This window comes from Stegostoma tigrinum, chromosome 19 (assembly GCF_030684315.1).
Source record: "Stegostoma tigrinum isolate sSteTig4 chromosome 19, sSteTig4.hap1, whole genome shotgun sequence".
Lineage (NCBI taxonomy): Eukaryota > Metazoa > Chordata > Chondrichthyes > Orectolobiformes > Stegostomatidae > Stegostoma > Stegostoma tigrinum.
The window spans coordinates 13,459,314-13,476,992 of NC_081372.1; the positions used below are offsets into that span (position 1 = coordinate 13,459,314).

At 41.8% G+C, this 17,679-nt stretch overlaps 1 protein-coding gene and 1 long non-coding RNA gene across 3 annotated transcripts in view; one reads left to right on the forward strand and one right to left on the reverse strand.

Moving 5' to 3' along the window:
• Positions 1-279: 279 nt before the first annotated feature.
• The window catches only part of actr5 (actin related protein 5), a 37,820-nt gene continuing 20,420 nt past the window's right edge, over positions 280-17,679 (forward strand). Inside the window, exons 1-4 of the mRNA XM_048550371.2 lie at positions 280-783; positions 3,185-3,408; positions 4,966-5,135; positions 14,502-14,719. Coding sequence (XP_048406328.1) covers positions 391-783; positions 3,185-3,408; positions 4,966-5,135; positions 14,502-14,719 — 1,005 coding nt within the window. The 5' untranslated portion in view covers positions 280-390. The remainder of the gene's footprint in view (positions 784-3,184; positions 3,409-4,965; positions 5,136-14,501; positions 14,720-17,679) is intronic.
• Positions 10,311-17,679, reverse strand: part of LOC132210748 (uncharacterized) — a 52,716-nt gene continuing 45,347 nt past the window's right edge. Inside the window, exons 2-3 of one of the 2 annotated variants that reach the window (XR_009446919.1) lie at positions 14,217-14,359; positions 10,311-10,564 (exon numbers count right to left, since the gene is read on the reverse strand). This is a non-coding gene — a long non-coding RNA (uncharacterized LOC132210748). Of the gene's footprint in view, positions 10,565-10,731; positions 10,921-14,216; positions 14,360-17,679 lie in introns of those variants that run through there. The other variant, XR_009446918.1, reaches the window with a different exon arrangement.

Sequence of the window (17,679 nt, forward strand, 5' to 3'; positions counted from 1 at the left end):
TCTCCAGTGCTCGTTTCAGGTTACATGGACTACATTAGATCACCTAAGATCGTGTTGAGTGGGGTAGCAGCCTAGATGAGCCTAGTGGCCCACTCCAGATGCTGACTTCTATGTTTGTACCTGCACCCAGAGTGACACTCACTCATTGCATGTGACTTTTATCTAAAGCACTGACATTTCCTAGTTAACCCGTGCAGAGATGTTATTGCACACCTCTGGGGCAGGTGGGACTTGAACCAGGTTCTCCCGGATCATAGATATAAACACTACCGCTGCACCACAAGAGCCTTTAGCTGTTTGAGTCTATAGTAGGAACTGAAGTGTGTCGGAACCCTTCATCAGCACTCACGCGGGCCTGGTGGGGGGGATTGTTTTTGTGAGTGGACGAAGATGGCGGCGGCCACCGGCGCGGATTTCACCGAGACGCCGCCGCCGAATGTTTTCTATTTTCGGGACCCGAAGCCGGTGGCGGATCCGATCGTCGAGGCGGGGAAAAGCCCTGGAGGGTGTCCGGGCCAGGTGCCTCTCGTGGTGGATAATGGGTCTTTTCAGTGCCGGGCCGGCTGGGCCCTGGACCAGAAGCCGCGGCTTCAGTTTAAGAACGTGTCGGCCCGGAGCCGCGGCGCCTCCCGCAGCGACACCCAGGTCGGCAACGATATCCGTAACCTAGAGGTGGTCCGCTGGCTGCTCAAGTCCCAGTTTGACAGGAACGTGGTGGTGAATTTCGATATTCAGGAGCAGGTCTTTGACTACATCTTCCAGCACCTGGGGATCACCTCTGAGGTCAGAGTTCACCCTGGGGTGGGGTGGGGTGGGGTGGGGAGGGGGACAGGGTCACCACAGGGCACCACGTTGTTAAATGCCCTGACATAGTAAATAGTGCCACCAATACAGTATACCATGCCCCTGTTATGGCAGGCTCAGCCCCCCCGCCCCCAACACGTCAGGCTGTGCCCCAGATAGGGTAAGTGTTCCCCCCCCCACCACAATATGCCAGGCTATACCTTTGATATGGGAAGCTGTGCCCTGAATGGGGAATGTTGTGTCCTGACATATCAATCTGTACTGTAGATGGAGCAGGTTGTGCCCCCGACACGTCAGGCTGTACCACTGACATGCGAGACCATGCTGTGGAAGGGGAAAGCTACGCCCCAAGTCTGGTAAACTATGCCACTCTTATCATGGCAAAGCTTAACTGATAGGCATGATGTGATTTAGTGATATGATTTAGCATGAACACAGTATGGTGCTGCAAGCCATTGTGTCCTCATAGGGTGTACCATACCACAATGGATCAGAATTTGATGGCAAAATGATAGTGATTTTAATGCACATGACATTATACTGTAAGAAGGAAAAGGTAATTTGTGACAAGTAAAGAGTACATTGTGATTCACAAACATTTTGAAGTTCACTTTGCCCTGCTTCATATATTGTGCTGCTGCCTTGGGATTTGGCATGCCAAAAAGTATGAGAAGCTGAGCTTCTCCTGTCCCCCTTTCATCACTTGTTATTAATTCTGTTTAGCCAAGTGAATCATAATTTACAGCTACAGATATGTCAGGACACAACATTCCCCATTCAGGGCACAGCTTCCCATATCAAAGGTATAGCCTGGCATATTGTGGTGGGGGGGGGAACACTTACCCTATCTGGGGCACAGCCTGACGTGTTGGGGGCGGGGGGGCTGAGCCTGCCATAACAGGGGCATGGTACAACTCGATTGCAGCTATTTTAAGTTCTGAAGTTTTTAAGTTTTTTGGTCCTATAAAAAATGGAGGATAAAGAGATGGCAGTTGAATTGAACAGATACTTTGCATCAATCTTTACTAAGGGAGGATACAAGTAGCACTCCTGTAAGTCAGAAATTGAAAGGGAGGGAGGGACTCAAGAAAATTACATTTACCAAGAAAGTAGTACCGAGGAAATTGCTGGAAGTGAGAGTTGATAAGTCCCTAGATCCCAATGGGTTTTATCCTAGGCTGTTAAGAGAGGTAGCAAATGAAATTGTTGATGCATTGGTTTTAATTTTGCAAAACTCAATTTTCTTGACTTCCTCCCTCCCTTTCAAGGAATGTTCCTTTAGATTGGAAAATAACTAATGTAACTAATTTACTCAAAAAGGGAGCAAGGCAGAAAGCAGGAAGTTACAGGCCAATTAGCTTAACATCAGTCATAGGAATGTTATAACAGGACACTTAGATAAGTTCAAGATAAGCGGGCACAGCCAACATAGTTTGGTCAAAGGGAATTCATGTGTTGTTAACTTATTGGCATTCTTTGAAAAAGGAACTTGTGCTGTAGAGAAAGGGGAACCGGTGGATGGATTATATTTAGATTTCCAGAAGGCATTTGATAAGGTGCTGCATCAAAGGTTATTGTGGAAAATAAAAGCTCTTAATGTAGAGGGCAACATATTGTCCTGGTTACTGAAATAGAGATTGGGAATAAGTGAGTCTTTTTCAGGCTAGGAGGATGTCTTGAGCAGTGTGCCACAGGAGTCAGTGCTGGGGCCTCAACTGCAAAATTTATATCAATGATTTGGGTGAAGGAATCAAAGGTAGGCTGGCTATATCTGTTCATGACACAAAGATGTGTAAGAACATGAGTTGTAGGAGGTTATAGGGAACCTACAAAGGGATATAGATAAGTTGAGGGTGTGGAGGAAGGTCTGGCAAATGAAGTACAGTGTGGAAAAATTGCCTTATGAGGAAGGGCTAGATAGGCTAGGCCTATATCCTCTGGAGTTCAGAAGAGTTAGAGGTGACTTAATTGAAACATTTAACGTCCTGATGGGACATGACTGGATGGGTATTGCAAGGATGCTTCCTCTAATGGAAGGATCTATAGCCAGGTGTCATGGTCTAAGAATAACGTGGTACCCATTTAAAACAGAGATGAGGAAACTTTTTTTTTTCTCTGAGGGCTGTAAGCTTTTGGAGTTCCCTTCAGAGTCAGTGGGCACACAACCTTTAAATATTTTTAAGATAGAAGTGGATAAATTCTTGATGACCAAGCAAACAAAAGGTTATCAGGGATGTGCAAGAATGTAGTGTTGCAATTAAAATCGGATCAGCCATGATTTTATTGAATGACAGGGTAGGCTCGAAGGGCTGAGTGGACTGGCCTACTCTTGTTCCTAGTTCATATGTTCACTAATTGGTACTGTTTGTATTTAATACAGTTTTGCGTGGAACATCCAGTTGTTTTAACAGAAGCACCATGTAATCCACTGTATTCACGGCAATTGATGTCCGAGCTCCTGTTCGAGTGCTACCATGTTCCAAAGGTGTCATATGGAATTGATGATCTTTACAGCTTTTGGCGCAATAACAAATACCCCTCCACTGGATTGATTGTTTCCTCTGGGTATCACTGCTGTCACATTCTGCCAATGCTGCATGGCAGGTTTGTAAAGCACCTACATGAAAACTTTAAAACGATGCCACGTGGAGCTGCTGGTTAGACAAAGTAATAGATAACAAAAATTGCAAATTCAAAATAAAAATTAACGTGGGAAACTTCGAACAGCTTGATCAGACTTTAAACTGTTAATATTTCAAGTGCTCCATGGTTTTCTTTTATGCACTGATGGACTTGTAGTATTAATATGATTGTGTATCATTGTTACATTGTGGACAATATTGTTCTCCTTACTAAACAAAGATAAATGTTCAGAGAAGGTTTACTGGACTGGTGCTTGAGGTGGATGGGTTGTCTTACAAGGAAAGTTTGAACAGGCTGAGCTTGTATCCTCTAGAATCTAGAAAGATATGAAGTATCTTGACTGATATATGTAAGATCCCTTGGACTTTTGGCTGGGGGCATGTGGGAGAGATGCTTCTCCTTGTGGACGAATATAGAATGAAGGGGTCACTGTTCAAGATCAGGAGTTCCCCATTTTAGACAGAGATGAGGAGACATTTTGCTCACAAAGTTTGAAATTCTTTGGCGGTCTCTTCTGAAAAGGTAGTGGAAGCAGATTCTTTAAATATTTTTCAGGTGAAGATTGATTCTTGATAAACAAGGGAGTGAAAGGTCATCAGATAGATGGGAATATGGAGTAATCCAATCAACCATGATCTTGTTGAATAGCTGAACGGTCTACTGCAGCTCCTAATTCATATGCTCATAATTTTTTTGAATTACTGGCTTAATTTTTGTTATTGCAAATGCATTTGCATCAATTGGGTATCTTGCATGATATCCCAAAGTGTTCCACAAGATACAAGTTATTTTTAAAGTATAGTTAGCATTGTAGAGGAATACAGCATGGCCCCACAAAGTTCAGTTCTGAGGAAGGGTCACTTGACTTGAAACGTTAATTCTGATTTCTTTCCACAGATGCCACCAGACCTGCTGAGCTTTTCCAGCAATTTCTGTTTTCGTTTCTGATTTACGGCATCTGCAGTTCTTTTAGTTTTTAATTGGATTAATTCTTAGGCTCCCTGAAGAATATTGGTGTTGGAGCAGTTTCAGTGAAACCTGCAAAACACTAGGCAGCCAACACAAGGGGAGAAGGTGTCCAGCAGGTACCCGCAGTTATTGCTGATATGCTGCCTGTGATGCAATCAGTTCACTTGAATCGTGGCAGAAAATGGTTTTGTTGCTACCGAACTGGAGTTTGATTCTTACTAGAGAGTCTCCATCTGGAGACATTTTGTGGTGTTCCCATCACTTTTTCAATATGCATAGAGGCAGTCAAAAGAATTCCGTTCTGGAGTCTGTTTGCAAATCAATTTGAACGTGAATTAAAACTCACTGCAGGACAATATAAAATAGCAGTTTGTCAGTGCAGGAAATGGTTTTGTCAGATCATTAAACTTACACCCCTGTATGCGATTGTGTTCATAAGTACGAGCGTTTGTAAGTTGGGTGTTTATAAATCGGGGACCCTTGTGACTATTTTATTTTGCGTTTTCTGTATGTATGTGCATCAATGGATGTTTCCTTGATGTAATCTAGGTTGGATGCTCATAACAGTAAAAGGATTAATCTGGGTGGAAGCCAGGCAGCATCGTACATGCAGCGCCTGCTACAGCTAAAATATCCTGGCCACTTGCCGGCTATAACACTCAGCAGAATGGAAGAAATCCTCCACGAACATTGTTACATTGCAACTGACTATATGGAAGGTAATTCTTGCTCTTGTGTTGTCGATACATTCTTTGGAAATAAACACCTCCCACAGAGATTGTGTCAGCTACTGTCATGTGGTTATTGTGATCTGCTGCACTAGAATGTTGTGCCCAATGGTGACTTTCTGGAATGTTTTACCCTTGAGTAGTCCTAACAATTTCCTCTGGTTTTTCATCCTCTCCCCAAAGGTTGTAGGTTAGACTGAAGATGGAAGACAATGTGTTTAGTCAGGAAGCTCCAGCCATAATAGAATGTTACAAATTGACTGAAGTCACTGTCCCGGTAGAAAGGTAACCAAGTGTGGAGCTGGGTGAACACAGCAGGCCAAGCAGCAACTTAGGAGCACAAAAGCTGATGTTTTGGGCCTAGATCCTTCATCAGAGAGGGGAATGGGGAGAGGCTTCTGAAATAAGTAGGGAGAGAAGGACCAAAGATGGGGAGAGGACTGTATGGGTGGGGAGTGAAATATGTCAGTCCAGGGAGGACGGACAGGTCAACGGGACGGGATGAGGTTAGTTAGTAGGAAATGGAGGTGCGGCTTGAGGTGGGAGAAGAGGATAGGTGAGAGGAAGAACAGGTTAGGGAGGCGGGGACGAGCTGGGCCATTTCAGAATCCACTCCCCATCCCCCTCTCTGATGAAGGGTCTAGGCCCAAAACGCCAGCTTTTGTGCTCCTAAGATGCTTCTTGGCCTGCTGTGTTCATCCAGCTCCACACTTTTTTATCTCGGATTCTCCAGTATCTGCAGTTCCCATTATCCCGGAAGAAAGATGTTCTGATCTGGTTTAGCTTTCATTGGATGATGTGTTCACCTGTTAAACAGTACAGTCAGTCCTCCAGTGGTGCAGTGGAAAAGATCCCACCGTGCAATGATGAGCTGGAAAGCCTGATGTTTTCTGCTCTGCTGGCATATCTCATTTTAATTTGCCAGTAATAACTCGTCAGAAATGGCTTCAGTGGTCAGGATTCCATCTCATGATTGTCTCCCCAAATAATCTGTGCTGAAAAGTGTGCACATGCAGACAAGATCTGAATCAGTCTGATGAACTAACCAGAACTGATGTTCAAGCATGTATGGAACAGTAGGATAGATTAAGTGGCAACAGTTCAGATGGTGGCTCGGTGCCACATTCTCCCCAGCTCTGCATAGGAGCCCTAATTCAGGATTTAACAGCAGATTCAGGAAGGCAAGTGCAATCTTGGCATTCTTTTTGGGACGGCTAGAAAACAAGAGCAGAGATGTACTGCTGAAGCTGTAAAAGGCTTAGGATCAGACTGCAATTGGAATTTTGTGAACAGTTTTGGAAAATGTAGGGGATGGTGGACTCTAAGGGGAATGTAGCACTAACAGCCAGGTTCTGGTCCTGAGAATGGCTCTAGTGTAATGAGCGATATACCAGATCCCAAGCTATCGATTGTGATAGGGGACTCTCTTGTCAGAGGCACAGACAGACGTTTCTGTGGCCGACAGCAAGACGTCAGAATGGTGGGTTGCTTCGCAGGTGCCAGAATCAAGGATATCTCAGAGGGTACAGAATATTCTCACAGGGACAAGGGACCAGCAGGAGGTTGATATCCACTTTGAAACTAATGACATCGAATCTTTTATCCTTTTCTCTTCCTGAAGAGAAAATATAGAAAGTGAGGCAGGAATTTAAAAAGGAGGTCCTCAAGGCTAGTAATATTTGCATTGTTACTGGTGGCATGAGCTAGAGAGGTGAGGAATAGGAGGATAGAGCAAATGAATGTGTAGCTGAGGAGCAGGTTTAGGGGAGAAAGATTCACATTTTTGGATGATTGAAATCTCTTCTAGGGTAGTAGTAACCTCTATAAGGAGGATGGATTACACCTGAGTTGGAAGGGAACTAATATGCTGACAGGGAGATTTGCTGGAGCTGCTTGGAAGGATTTAAACTATTGAGGCCGAGGGGTGGGGGTGAGTCAGGGAATTAGTGAGGAAAGAGATCAGTCTGAGACTGCTACAGTTGGGGAAAGGAGCCAGTCAAACTGTCAGGAACAAAGCAGAGAACAATGTAGCAGTTATAAACTACATTTATTTCAATGCAAGAGTCCTAACAGGTAAAGCAGATGAACTCAGAGCATAGTTAGGATCAGGGGACTGTGATGTTGTAGCTATTAGAGATGTGACTCAGGGATGGACAGGACTGGCAGCTTACTGTTCTACTGCTACAAGGGGGATAGAAGGGGGTGGAGGGCAAGAGAGAAGGGGGAGTGATGTTTTTGGTTAGAGATAACATTACAGCTGTACTCACGGTAGGATATTTCTGGGAACATGTCCAGGTAAGTTATTCGGGTGGAACTGAAAGATAAAAAAGGGATGATCACCTTATTGGGATTGTATTTTGAACCCTCTGAATGGTCAGCAGGAAATTAAGAAACAAGTTTGTAAGGAGATCTGTTATCTGTAAGAATAATAGGGCAGTTATGGTAGGAGATTTTAACTTTCCAAATATGCACTGGGACTGCCACAGTGATGAGGGCTTGGATGAAGAGGAATTTGTAAGTATGTACCTGAAAATTTTCTGATTCAGGATGTAGATGGACATATTAAAGGAGGTGCAAAACTTGTCCTACTCTAGGGAAACAAGGCAGGGCAGGTGACTGAGGTGTCAGTGGGGGAGCACTTTGGGGCCAGTGACCATAATTCTGTTAGTTTTAAAATAGTGATGAAAAGGATAGACCAGATCTGAAAGTTAAAATTTAAATTGGAGGAAGGCCAATTTTGAACGTATTAGGCAAGAACATTCAAAAGTTGATGGACAGACTTTCACAGGTAAAGGAATGGCTGGAAAATGGGAAGCCTTCAAAAATGAGATGACAAGAATTCAGAGATATTGCCTTCCTGTTAGGGTGAAGGGCAAGGCTGGTAGTGTAAGGATTGCTGGAAGACTAGAAAAATTAAGATTTTGGTCAAGAATTAGAAGAAAGCATATGTCAGGTATAGACAACAGAGATTGTGTGAATCCTTAGCAGAGTGTAAAGGCAGTAGGAGTATACTTGAGGGGGAAATCAGGAGGATAGAAAGGGGATGTGAGATAGCTCTGGCAAATAAGGTTAAGGAGAATCCGAAGGCATTCTACAAATACTAGTACAGAAGGGTAACTAGGGAGAGAATTAGGACCCCTTAAAGATCAGCAAAGCTGCCTGTGTGTGGAATCACAGGAGACAAGGCGATACTAAACGAATATCTTGCAACAGCATCTACTGTGGAGAAGGATATGAAAGATATACAACGTGGGGAAATAAATAGCAACATCTTAAAAATGTCCATATTACAGAGAAGGTGGTGCTGGAACTTGATCACGTGTAGCCTAGAACTCTGTAGGAAAGTAGGGAAATGATCGCTGGGCTCCATGCTGAGATATTTGTATCATCGACAGCCACAGATGAGGTGGGGGAAGACTGGAGGTTAGCTATCTTGATACCACAACTTAAGAAAGGCGGCAAGGAAAAGCCAGGGAATTGTAGACCAGTGAGCTTGACATCAGTGTTGGGCAAAGTTGTTGGAGGGAATCCTGAGGGACAGGACTTGTATGTATTTGGAAAGGCAAGGACTGTTTAGGGATAGTCAACATGGCTTTGTGTATGAGAAATCATGTCTCACTAACTCAATTGAGTTTTTTTTGAAGAAATAGCAAAGAAGATTAATGAGGGCAGAACAGTGGACATGATGTATGTGGACTTCAGTAAGGCTGTCAACAAGGTTCCTCATGGTAGACTGGTTAGCAAGGTTAGAGCACATGGAATACAGGAAGAACTTGTCATTTGGATACAGAACTGGCTCAAAGGTAGGAGACAGAGGCTGGTATTGGAGGGTTGCTTTTCAGTCTGGAGGGCTGTGACTGGCAGTGTGCCACAAGGATCGGTGCTGGGTCCACTGCTTTTCGTCATTTTATATAAATAATTTGAATGTGAAATAAGAGGTGTGGTTAGTAAGTTTGCGGATGACACCAAAATTGGAAATGTAGTGGAGACCAAAGAAAGTTACCTCAGAGTACAATGGGATCTTGATCAGATGGGCCAATGGGCTGAGGACTGGCAGATTGAGTTTAATTTAGATAAATGAGGTTGAGGGAGCACTTTGGAAAGGCAAGTCAAGGCAGAACTTACACACATAATGGTAAGGTCCTGGGTGTGTTGCAGTTTCGGTCTCTTTTTTTTGCCATAGCGAGGATGCAGTGGCGGTTCATCAGACTTGCCTTTGTCTGACCTCCTCCTTTTTAAAATACCCCTATTTTGATTTTTTTCCCCAAAATTTCCAAAACAATGCAACAGCTTATAAAACAGTATTTACCTTTTGTAGAATTTGAAGCCTGAAAGATAGGCATGAGTTACCTTGTGACTACAGTAACTCATTTAACTAGTTCAGTGAAGTTTGAGAGATATGTGGCCAAGCTGTTCTTTCTGTAGATTATTTTGGTATTGATCATCAGGGAGCATCCTTTATACTTCATTACTGTTGGAAAGATAATTTCTTGTTAATTTCAAGCAAAACAAAAGTTGAGCAGTTCCTTGGATTGTGAAATGCTTTGAAGGAATGTCTTTATATTTTGGGCTTAATTAATCAGGGAGAATGTTTTTCTGGATTCCACAGGCTTGATGTAATGAAAAATGGTAAAAGAACAGGAAAGGAGAGGGACTGAGGCCAAACTGAGGCTAATTTAACACATACCACGTGAGGTAGCTTAAAGGAAGGATTCGGATTAATACAAGGGGCAAGCATGAGTAGATCCAGGAGACGTGAATTAAAATAAGAAAAACAATGAAAAACCATGTTACATGTTATGGATTACTGTACAGTAATAACAGGAATAACTAATATATATCTGTGAGGATGTTGACGCAGAACATAATTAGATTTGAACTGTGGACCTCGCTGCACAGTCGAGTACCCTGCCAACATTCATTGTTTACTGCAGATAAGGAGCAGTCATTTAGAGTACCTGGTGCCTGTACAACTTCAGCAAGGAATTAAAAACAAGCTCTTGCTGAAAGGCTTCATCGTCATTGGGAGCAAATGCTTATCGTGCAAATCAGGGGAAATTGCTGTGGGTCTGATCCGATGATCTTAAGGGCGATGAAGATTTCTTACATTACAAAAGTTGTCTGATCTTTAAATTTTAATGATTAAATATCAGATTGTTGGTCCCAAAGTAAGATGAAAGAAGGCAGTATTCATGACCTCGGGTAGTCCCACTTGACTGCATATCTGGAATTGTAAGTGTAATGATGACCATGACCTGTTGTTGATTGTTGGAGAAACCCATTGGGTTCGCTTGTATCTTGTAGAGAAGGAAACTGCTGTTCTTACCTGGTCTGGCCATCATCTCAGCATCATGGTTAACTACCATCTGGGTAATTAGGAATGGGCAATAAATATTGGCCTAACTAGTCACGCCCACATCCTGCGAACGAATAAAAGAAAATTAACTACTTTGTGAAGTTGTAGCAACTGCAGTACCCCATTTATACAAAAGGTCACAAAAGCAGCAATGTAATAATGACCAGATAAACTGTTTCTTTTCTAAATTGTTTTTTTATTTTGGGTGGTGCAAATTTTGGCCAGGGCTCGTTGACCACCTCGGTACTCTTGTTTGAAATACTGCCATGGCATTTTTTGTATCCACCTAATAGGGGAGGCCTGGCCTAGGTATGACATCTCATCACAGGATTATACTGGAGTGAGAGCCGAGGCTTTGTGCTTGAATCTCTGGAGTGGGACTTGATTCTTCAACCTTTTGGTTCCGACATGACGTTACATCTAATGAATAGAAGACGTTTGTGTTCAAGGCGTGCAATAAAAATTGATAGAGGAGTAAACTTAAGTGTATGTCAGTTACATCAAAGGAAATCAAATATTTGTTTATCTTCTTCATCCAGATCAGTATAACCTCCACTGCCTTTTGAACCTGTATGTTGTTAATGTGCTTGTATAAAATATATATTTTAAACATTACATATACTAATCTGATAAGGGGTTTTAGTTTTGGAGATTCATTACGTTTTTTCATGCTAGCATCAGCATTGAATGTTCGCAAATTGGCTTTGGCTTTGATTACAAGAGAGTTAGCGCTCCACATCGCCAAATAAATTGCAGTAGTCAATGACCTCATTGCCTCCTGCATCAGTATGATGTCTCTTCTTACTGTCTTCTGTATTCTCAAAATCTTTATAGACAAGATTAGCATTGTAATTGCTGATTGTACTAAATACACAGACTTGTGCTCATTAGAAACTTAATTGATGTGACCTAAACTGATTCCAAGTTCGGACTTTTCTTTTGCTTCCTTTGTTCTAAAATTCACTCCTTAAACCCCTCTGCCTCTCAACTTCTCTCTTTTCCCTTATGATACCCCATAAGACCTAGCTCTTTGACAAAGCTGTTGATCATCTATTCCAATATCATCATCTTTAGCTTGATGTCAAATTCTGTTTGATAATGCTTCACGAAGCATCTTGGATATTTACTTGGTTGCGTGCAATGGACAGGGCCAAGTTTATAGATTCTGACACATCACAGCATACGCCTGATCAGGATCTGAACCCAGATCCATCATTTTTTTGTTAAGAGCATGACATGCTTTCCTGTTTGTATTACACTGATCTGACTTACGATGTAAGCTGCGGTATATTGTCATTGTGCACTGTACAGTTGTAATTTTATGGTTAATTTTTAGTAATCTTTTGTAAAATGAAATTTGCTGAGAAAATAATAGTGCCTCGATCAATGCATGATGTTATTAAGGTGTAAATTGACCAACAATGTAGTGAGGAAGAGATAACAAGTGAATTTCAAATCATCACAAGTTATTGTCTGAATTGCATTGCTCCACAGTGAGCTTTAAAATTAATCTCTCTAAGATTTTTGAGGTTACAGAACATGTTGTTCGTCACTTTTATAAATGACCTGGATGAGGGCGTAGAAGGATGGGTTAGTAAATTTGCAGACAACACCAAGGTCGGTGGAGTTGTGGATAGTGACGAAAGATGCTGTAGGTTGCAGGGAGACATAGATACGCTGCAGAGCTGGGCTGAGAGGTGGCAAATGGAGTTTAATGCAGACAAGTGTGAGGTGATGCACTTTGGTAGGAGTAACCGGAATGCTAATGGTAAGATTCTTGGTAGTGTAGATGAGCAGAGAGATCTTGGTGTCCATGTATACACATTCTTGAAAGTTGCCACCCAGGTTGACAGGGCTGTTAAGAAGGCATACAGTGTTTTAGCTTTTATTAAAAGAGGGATCGAGTTCCGGAACCAAGGAGTTGTACTAAAACAGCTGTACAAAACTCTGGTGCGGCTGCACTTGGAGTATTGGGTACAGTTCTGGTCACCGCATTATAAGAAGGATGTGGAAGCTTTGGAAAGGGTCCAGAGGAGATTTACTGGGATGTTGTCTGGAATGGTGGGAAGGTCTTACGAGGAAAGGCTGAGGGATTTGAGGCTGTTTTCATTGGAGAGAAGAAGGTTGAGAGGTGACTTAATTGAGATATATAAGATAATCAGAGGGTTAGAAAGGGTGGATAGGGAGAGACATTTTCCTAGCATGGTGACGGCGAGCACAAGGGGGCATAGCTTTAAATTGAGGGGTGAAAGATATAGGACAGATGTCAGAGGTAGTTTCTTTACTCAGAGTAGTAAGGGAATGGAATGCTTTGCCTGCAACGGTAGTAGATTTGCCAACTTTAAGTACATTTAAGTCATCATTGGACAAGCATATGGACATACATGGAATAATGTAGGTTAGATGGGCTTGAGATCGGTATGACAGGTCGGCACAACGTCGAAGGGCCTGTACTGTGCTGTAATGTTTAATGTTCTATAAACATTATTGCTTGTTACTGTCACCATTCGAAATTAAGTCAGGTAATTAATAGACTTTCAACAAAGTGACAATTATTAACCTCACTGGCCCAAAAAGTAAATAGCTTAAATAGTGGTATCAGGATCTTGTGGCACAGTGGTAATGTCCATACCTCTGGGCCAGGAGAACCAGATTCAAGGTGTGCTATAGCCTCTCTGATTTGAAAATATCTAAATGGTGGTGTCTGTCCTTCAGGTAGTCAATTTTTATCAGAGCATTTTTTGCATCACATGGTAAATTAATTTTTTCCACAATTTTCCTATTTCATATTTTGTCTATATTGTGACATTTCTGAATCTGATCTGGGCTTAAATTCGCTGACTCTGGTTTACACTGTTTCTCATTTCTTCCTTGATGCTGAAGTTTCATCGCTTAAGGATATGGACTGTTGGTCTCACCATGCATCCAGGTCAAAGGTCCCTTGTTACCTTGACTCAGCAATTTACATGACAATGGAAAAGTTTGACAGATATAGGAAAAGCTCTAATTAACGGGCTAAGCTGTGAAATATCCTACTTCAGCAAACCCCATTTTGGTAAGAGCCTTCATAACAGCGCGACTAAATCCTTCCCCACTGCCAGTGACTTTATTGGATGTCCGTTTAGTTTTAGAAACAATGAATTAGCTTTTTTAAATACAGTTTTGATTTAGGCATATCCTGATTTCAATTCTAATGCTGCATTGGCATTTAGAATTAGCAAATCTGCCAGTAATAACATAGAGGTTACTGTTGATCAGAAAATTCACATCAACCGACCACATTGATGCTGTGATTACTACAGCAGGTCAGACGCTGTGAATTCTGCAGCTAATCATTCATCTCCTGAAGCTGTAAAGCTTCTTCACCACCTACAGGAATGGTGGAGTACACTCCATTTGCCTTTTTGGCTGCAACACCCAACAGCACTTAAGAAGCTTGACACTATCTAAGTCAAAGAGGTCTGCTCAATTGACAATCCATGCATCAGCTTTAACTGTGGTTGGCCGCAGCCTGTTGGAGACACTGTAGCATGTTGCCAACATTCTTTCAGCACTGCCTCCCAAACTCCTATCTCCGCCACTCAGGAGGACAATAGAAACTGGTGTATGGAAACTGCAACATCTCCAAAATATCCATAATCCTGACTTGGAAATATATCAGCTGTTTCTTCAACATCATTTGGCCAGACATCTGGAATCCCTTCTTAGCAGCATACCTTCTCCACACAGACTGAAGTAGTTCTAGAAGAAGGCCGACCATGAGCTTCTTGGGAGCAACTAGGGAGGTACAATCAATGCGAAACTTGTCAACAATGCCAATGTTGCATGGATGAATTTTTGAAGAAATGCATCCATTGACCTAAATATCAAGAAGAAAAGAAACAAATTTGTGGTTTAAGAGTTTTCACAGCAATACATGTCATTGCAAATCTAAATTTGTGTCTTGAATTTCAAATCACAATTGAAAAGTGGGTGCGATCTAATTATTTCGCTATTTGCAGAGCTCAGCCTGTGGAAGCAGCCAGATTTCTACCAGAAAAATATTCACAGGATGCAGTTGCCCTTTAACAATAAGCTGCTGGCTAGCACCTTGACCGCCGAGGAAAGGATAGAACGGAGGCAGCAGCAGATTCGCAGGCTACAGGAGCTTAACGCACGGCGCAGGGAGGAAAAGCTGCAGCTCGATCAGGAAAGACTCGAGAGATTGCTCAGCATCCAGGTAAAGGAATAGGGCCGCAGTTCACAAACAAAAGGTGCCCTGCCACGTTAATATCCACTGCAATATTTCACAAGCATGAACATACTGTGTCCAAGACTCTGCCTGTACCTTATTTGGGAAAAATAAAGTTACACATTTCATGATATCATAACCCAGGCATTCCATCATGAACGAATCATTCCTTAAAAGTTGCATTTTTTTGATGGGCATATATCCAAGTTGCAACGTGTGGCAAATAATAATCGGTTAATTTAATTATTTTTTGTGGTTTTGGAAGAAATTCAGTCTCCTCATTAAAATGCTGTGGGATCTTTGACGTACATCTGAATGAGATCTTGGTTTATTCTTTCAACCTAAAGATAGAACTCTGTTAATGCTATGTTCCCTCACTGTCATAGCAGCGTGTTGTCTATGATTGGGTTTGATCCCTCAAGCCCCTGACCTGAGCAACATACGAAATAGGAAATTGCAAGAGTGCAACCAGCTGAGCTGCGCTAGACACTTGAACCTTGCATTCTTTTTCTATGCTTGATGTTTGAGGAGCAATGGATGGAACTGAATAGTGAGGCCCCCAAAACTCCTGTTTAAAAAGCTCAAGTTTCCATGCAGTAAAAACAGACTTTACCATTCCCGGTGTATCAGTGGCTGTGCATATGACTTTGGATGCAAGTGAAATTATTATTTCCATCTTACCTAGCCAGACTGGCAAGTACAAATCATTGTGTCTTTTTAGTTTTTCCTGATTTGTTTCATCATAAGGATTCAATTGTTACTGTAATATCTGGGAGCTGTAGGATGTGTCAACTGAGGGATCAAAGCCTGACAATGCGTGAGACTTTACCTAATGAAGGATATGTTTGACATAGGGAGGTGGACTGGAGTTACTGATTGCAGAATGGTGGAACTATCCAATGAAGAGAGAGAGAGAGAGAGAGAGAGAGAGAGTCCAAATTCAAAGAATGAGAGGTGATTTCATAAAAACTTTGAAAATTCTTAAAGGGATAGACAGAGTAGATGTAGAAAGGATGTAATCCCCTGGCTGTGGAGTCTGCAACCAGGGGGCACAGTATGAGGTTAAAAGACATATAGGACTGAGATGAGGAAGCACTTCTTCACTCATGAGTTGAGGTATCTTTGTCATTCTGTACCCCAAAGAGCTGTGGAAGTTGAGTCACCGAAGTAACTTCATGACAGATTGCTAGATTTCTAATTACTGACTCTTCCATCTGGTAGAGAGAAAAGTTTGAAAACATATATCAATAGATTTAAGAACATCTTCTTGCCCACTCTTATTGACTTAAGAACGGACCTCTCATAAATTAGAGTTGATTATTCTCTGCACCTTCTCTGTAGCTGTAACACTATATTCTGCATTCTGTTCTATTACCCTGATTTACATGTGTAAGGTATGAGTTGTCTGATCATTTAAAACAGCAAAAACAAAGTTGCTGGAAAAGCTCAGCAGATCTGACGGCATCTTTGAAGGAAGAAAAAGAGTTAACATTTCATATCCGGTCCGGACTCTCAACTTTAGTTCTGTTTTTTCCTTCACAGATGCCGTCAGATCTGCTGAGCTTTTCCAGCAACTTTGTTTTTGCTGTTTTAAATGATCAGACAACTCATACCTTACACATGTAAATCAGGGTAATAGTTGTCTGATCATTTAAAACAGCAAAAACAAAGTTGCTGGAAAATCTCAGCAGATCTGACGGCATCTGTGAAGGAAGAAACAGAGTTAACATTTCATATCCGGTCCGGACTCGAAAAATGTTAACTCTGTTTCTTCCTTCACAGATGCCGTCAGATCTGCTGAGATTCTCCAGCAACTTTGTTTTTCTTCCTGAGTTACAGCATCCACAGTTCTTTTGGTTTTTATTTAGCATGTTAAACAATATGTTTCACTGTATCTTGGTCATAAATCCAATCAAAACAAGTGATATGAGGATAGTACATGATCTAGAATGATGAAGTAGGCTCGAGGGGCTGAATGGCCTACTTTTGCCATTCTGATGCTTTGAAACTAATTAGATAGATATTTCAAAGGGCTGCATTGCTTGATGCATTGAGTGGCTGTCTCTTATTTTACAAAATTCAGTGATCCTTTCAAGTCCATAAATTGTGCCTCTCAATCTCTGTTGCATCAGTCCTCCGATCTGCCTCATGATCTCTCCCCTTGGACCCAAGTAGTTATGTTTTAATGGTCATAGAGTCATTATGGCACAGAAGGAGACTGTTTATTCTATGAGTCCGTGCAGGGTCTTGGTACAGCAGTCTAGAGAATCCCAGTCATATTTTAATGACACAAATAATAAGGTTGTATGTTATGTTATGGGGAGGCAATGGCCTGTGGTTTTAACACTGGTCTATTAATCTGAAGACCCAGGTAATGCTGTGGGGCCATGAGTTCAAATCCCACCATGGCAAGTGATAGAATTTGAATTCAATAAAAATCTGGAATTAAAAATCTAATGATGACCATGAAACCGTTGATGGTCATGAAAAACCCACCTGGTTCACTAATGTCCTTTAGGGAAGGAAACTCTCCTTACCTAGTCTGGCCTACATGTGACTTCAGACCCACAGCAATGTGGTTGACTCCCAAATGTCTTCTGGGTAATTAGGGATGGGCGATGAATGTTGGCCAAGCCAGCAACGTCCAACCTTCTGTGAATAAATTTTATAAAATAGAAAATAAAAACTTAATTAAGTAGAGATCTGAGTGTACTAATGTGCAAATGTTACACTAAATTAATAATACTGTTTTAAAAAGAAACAAACAGTGATGTTTATTTCTAGAGGGATTGAATTAGAAGTATAAAAGTTACAGTAAATTGAACCTAAACCATCATTCAACGTCACTTGGGAGTAACAAGCGTATATGTGACTACGATGAAGGACTTTCAAATTGTTTATCCATGTTTTCAGATGGAACAGTAATTCCAAAAGGATGTAGACAGATT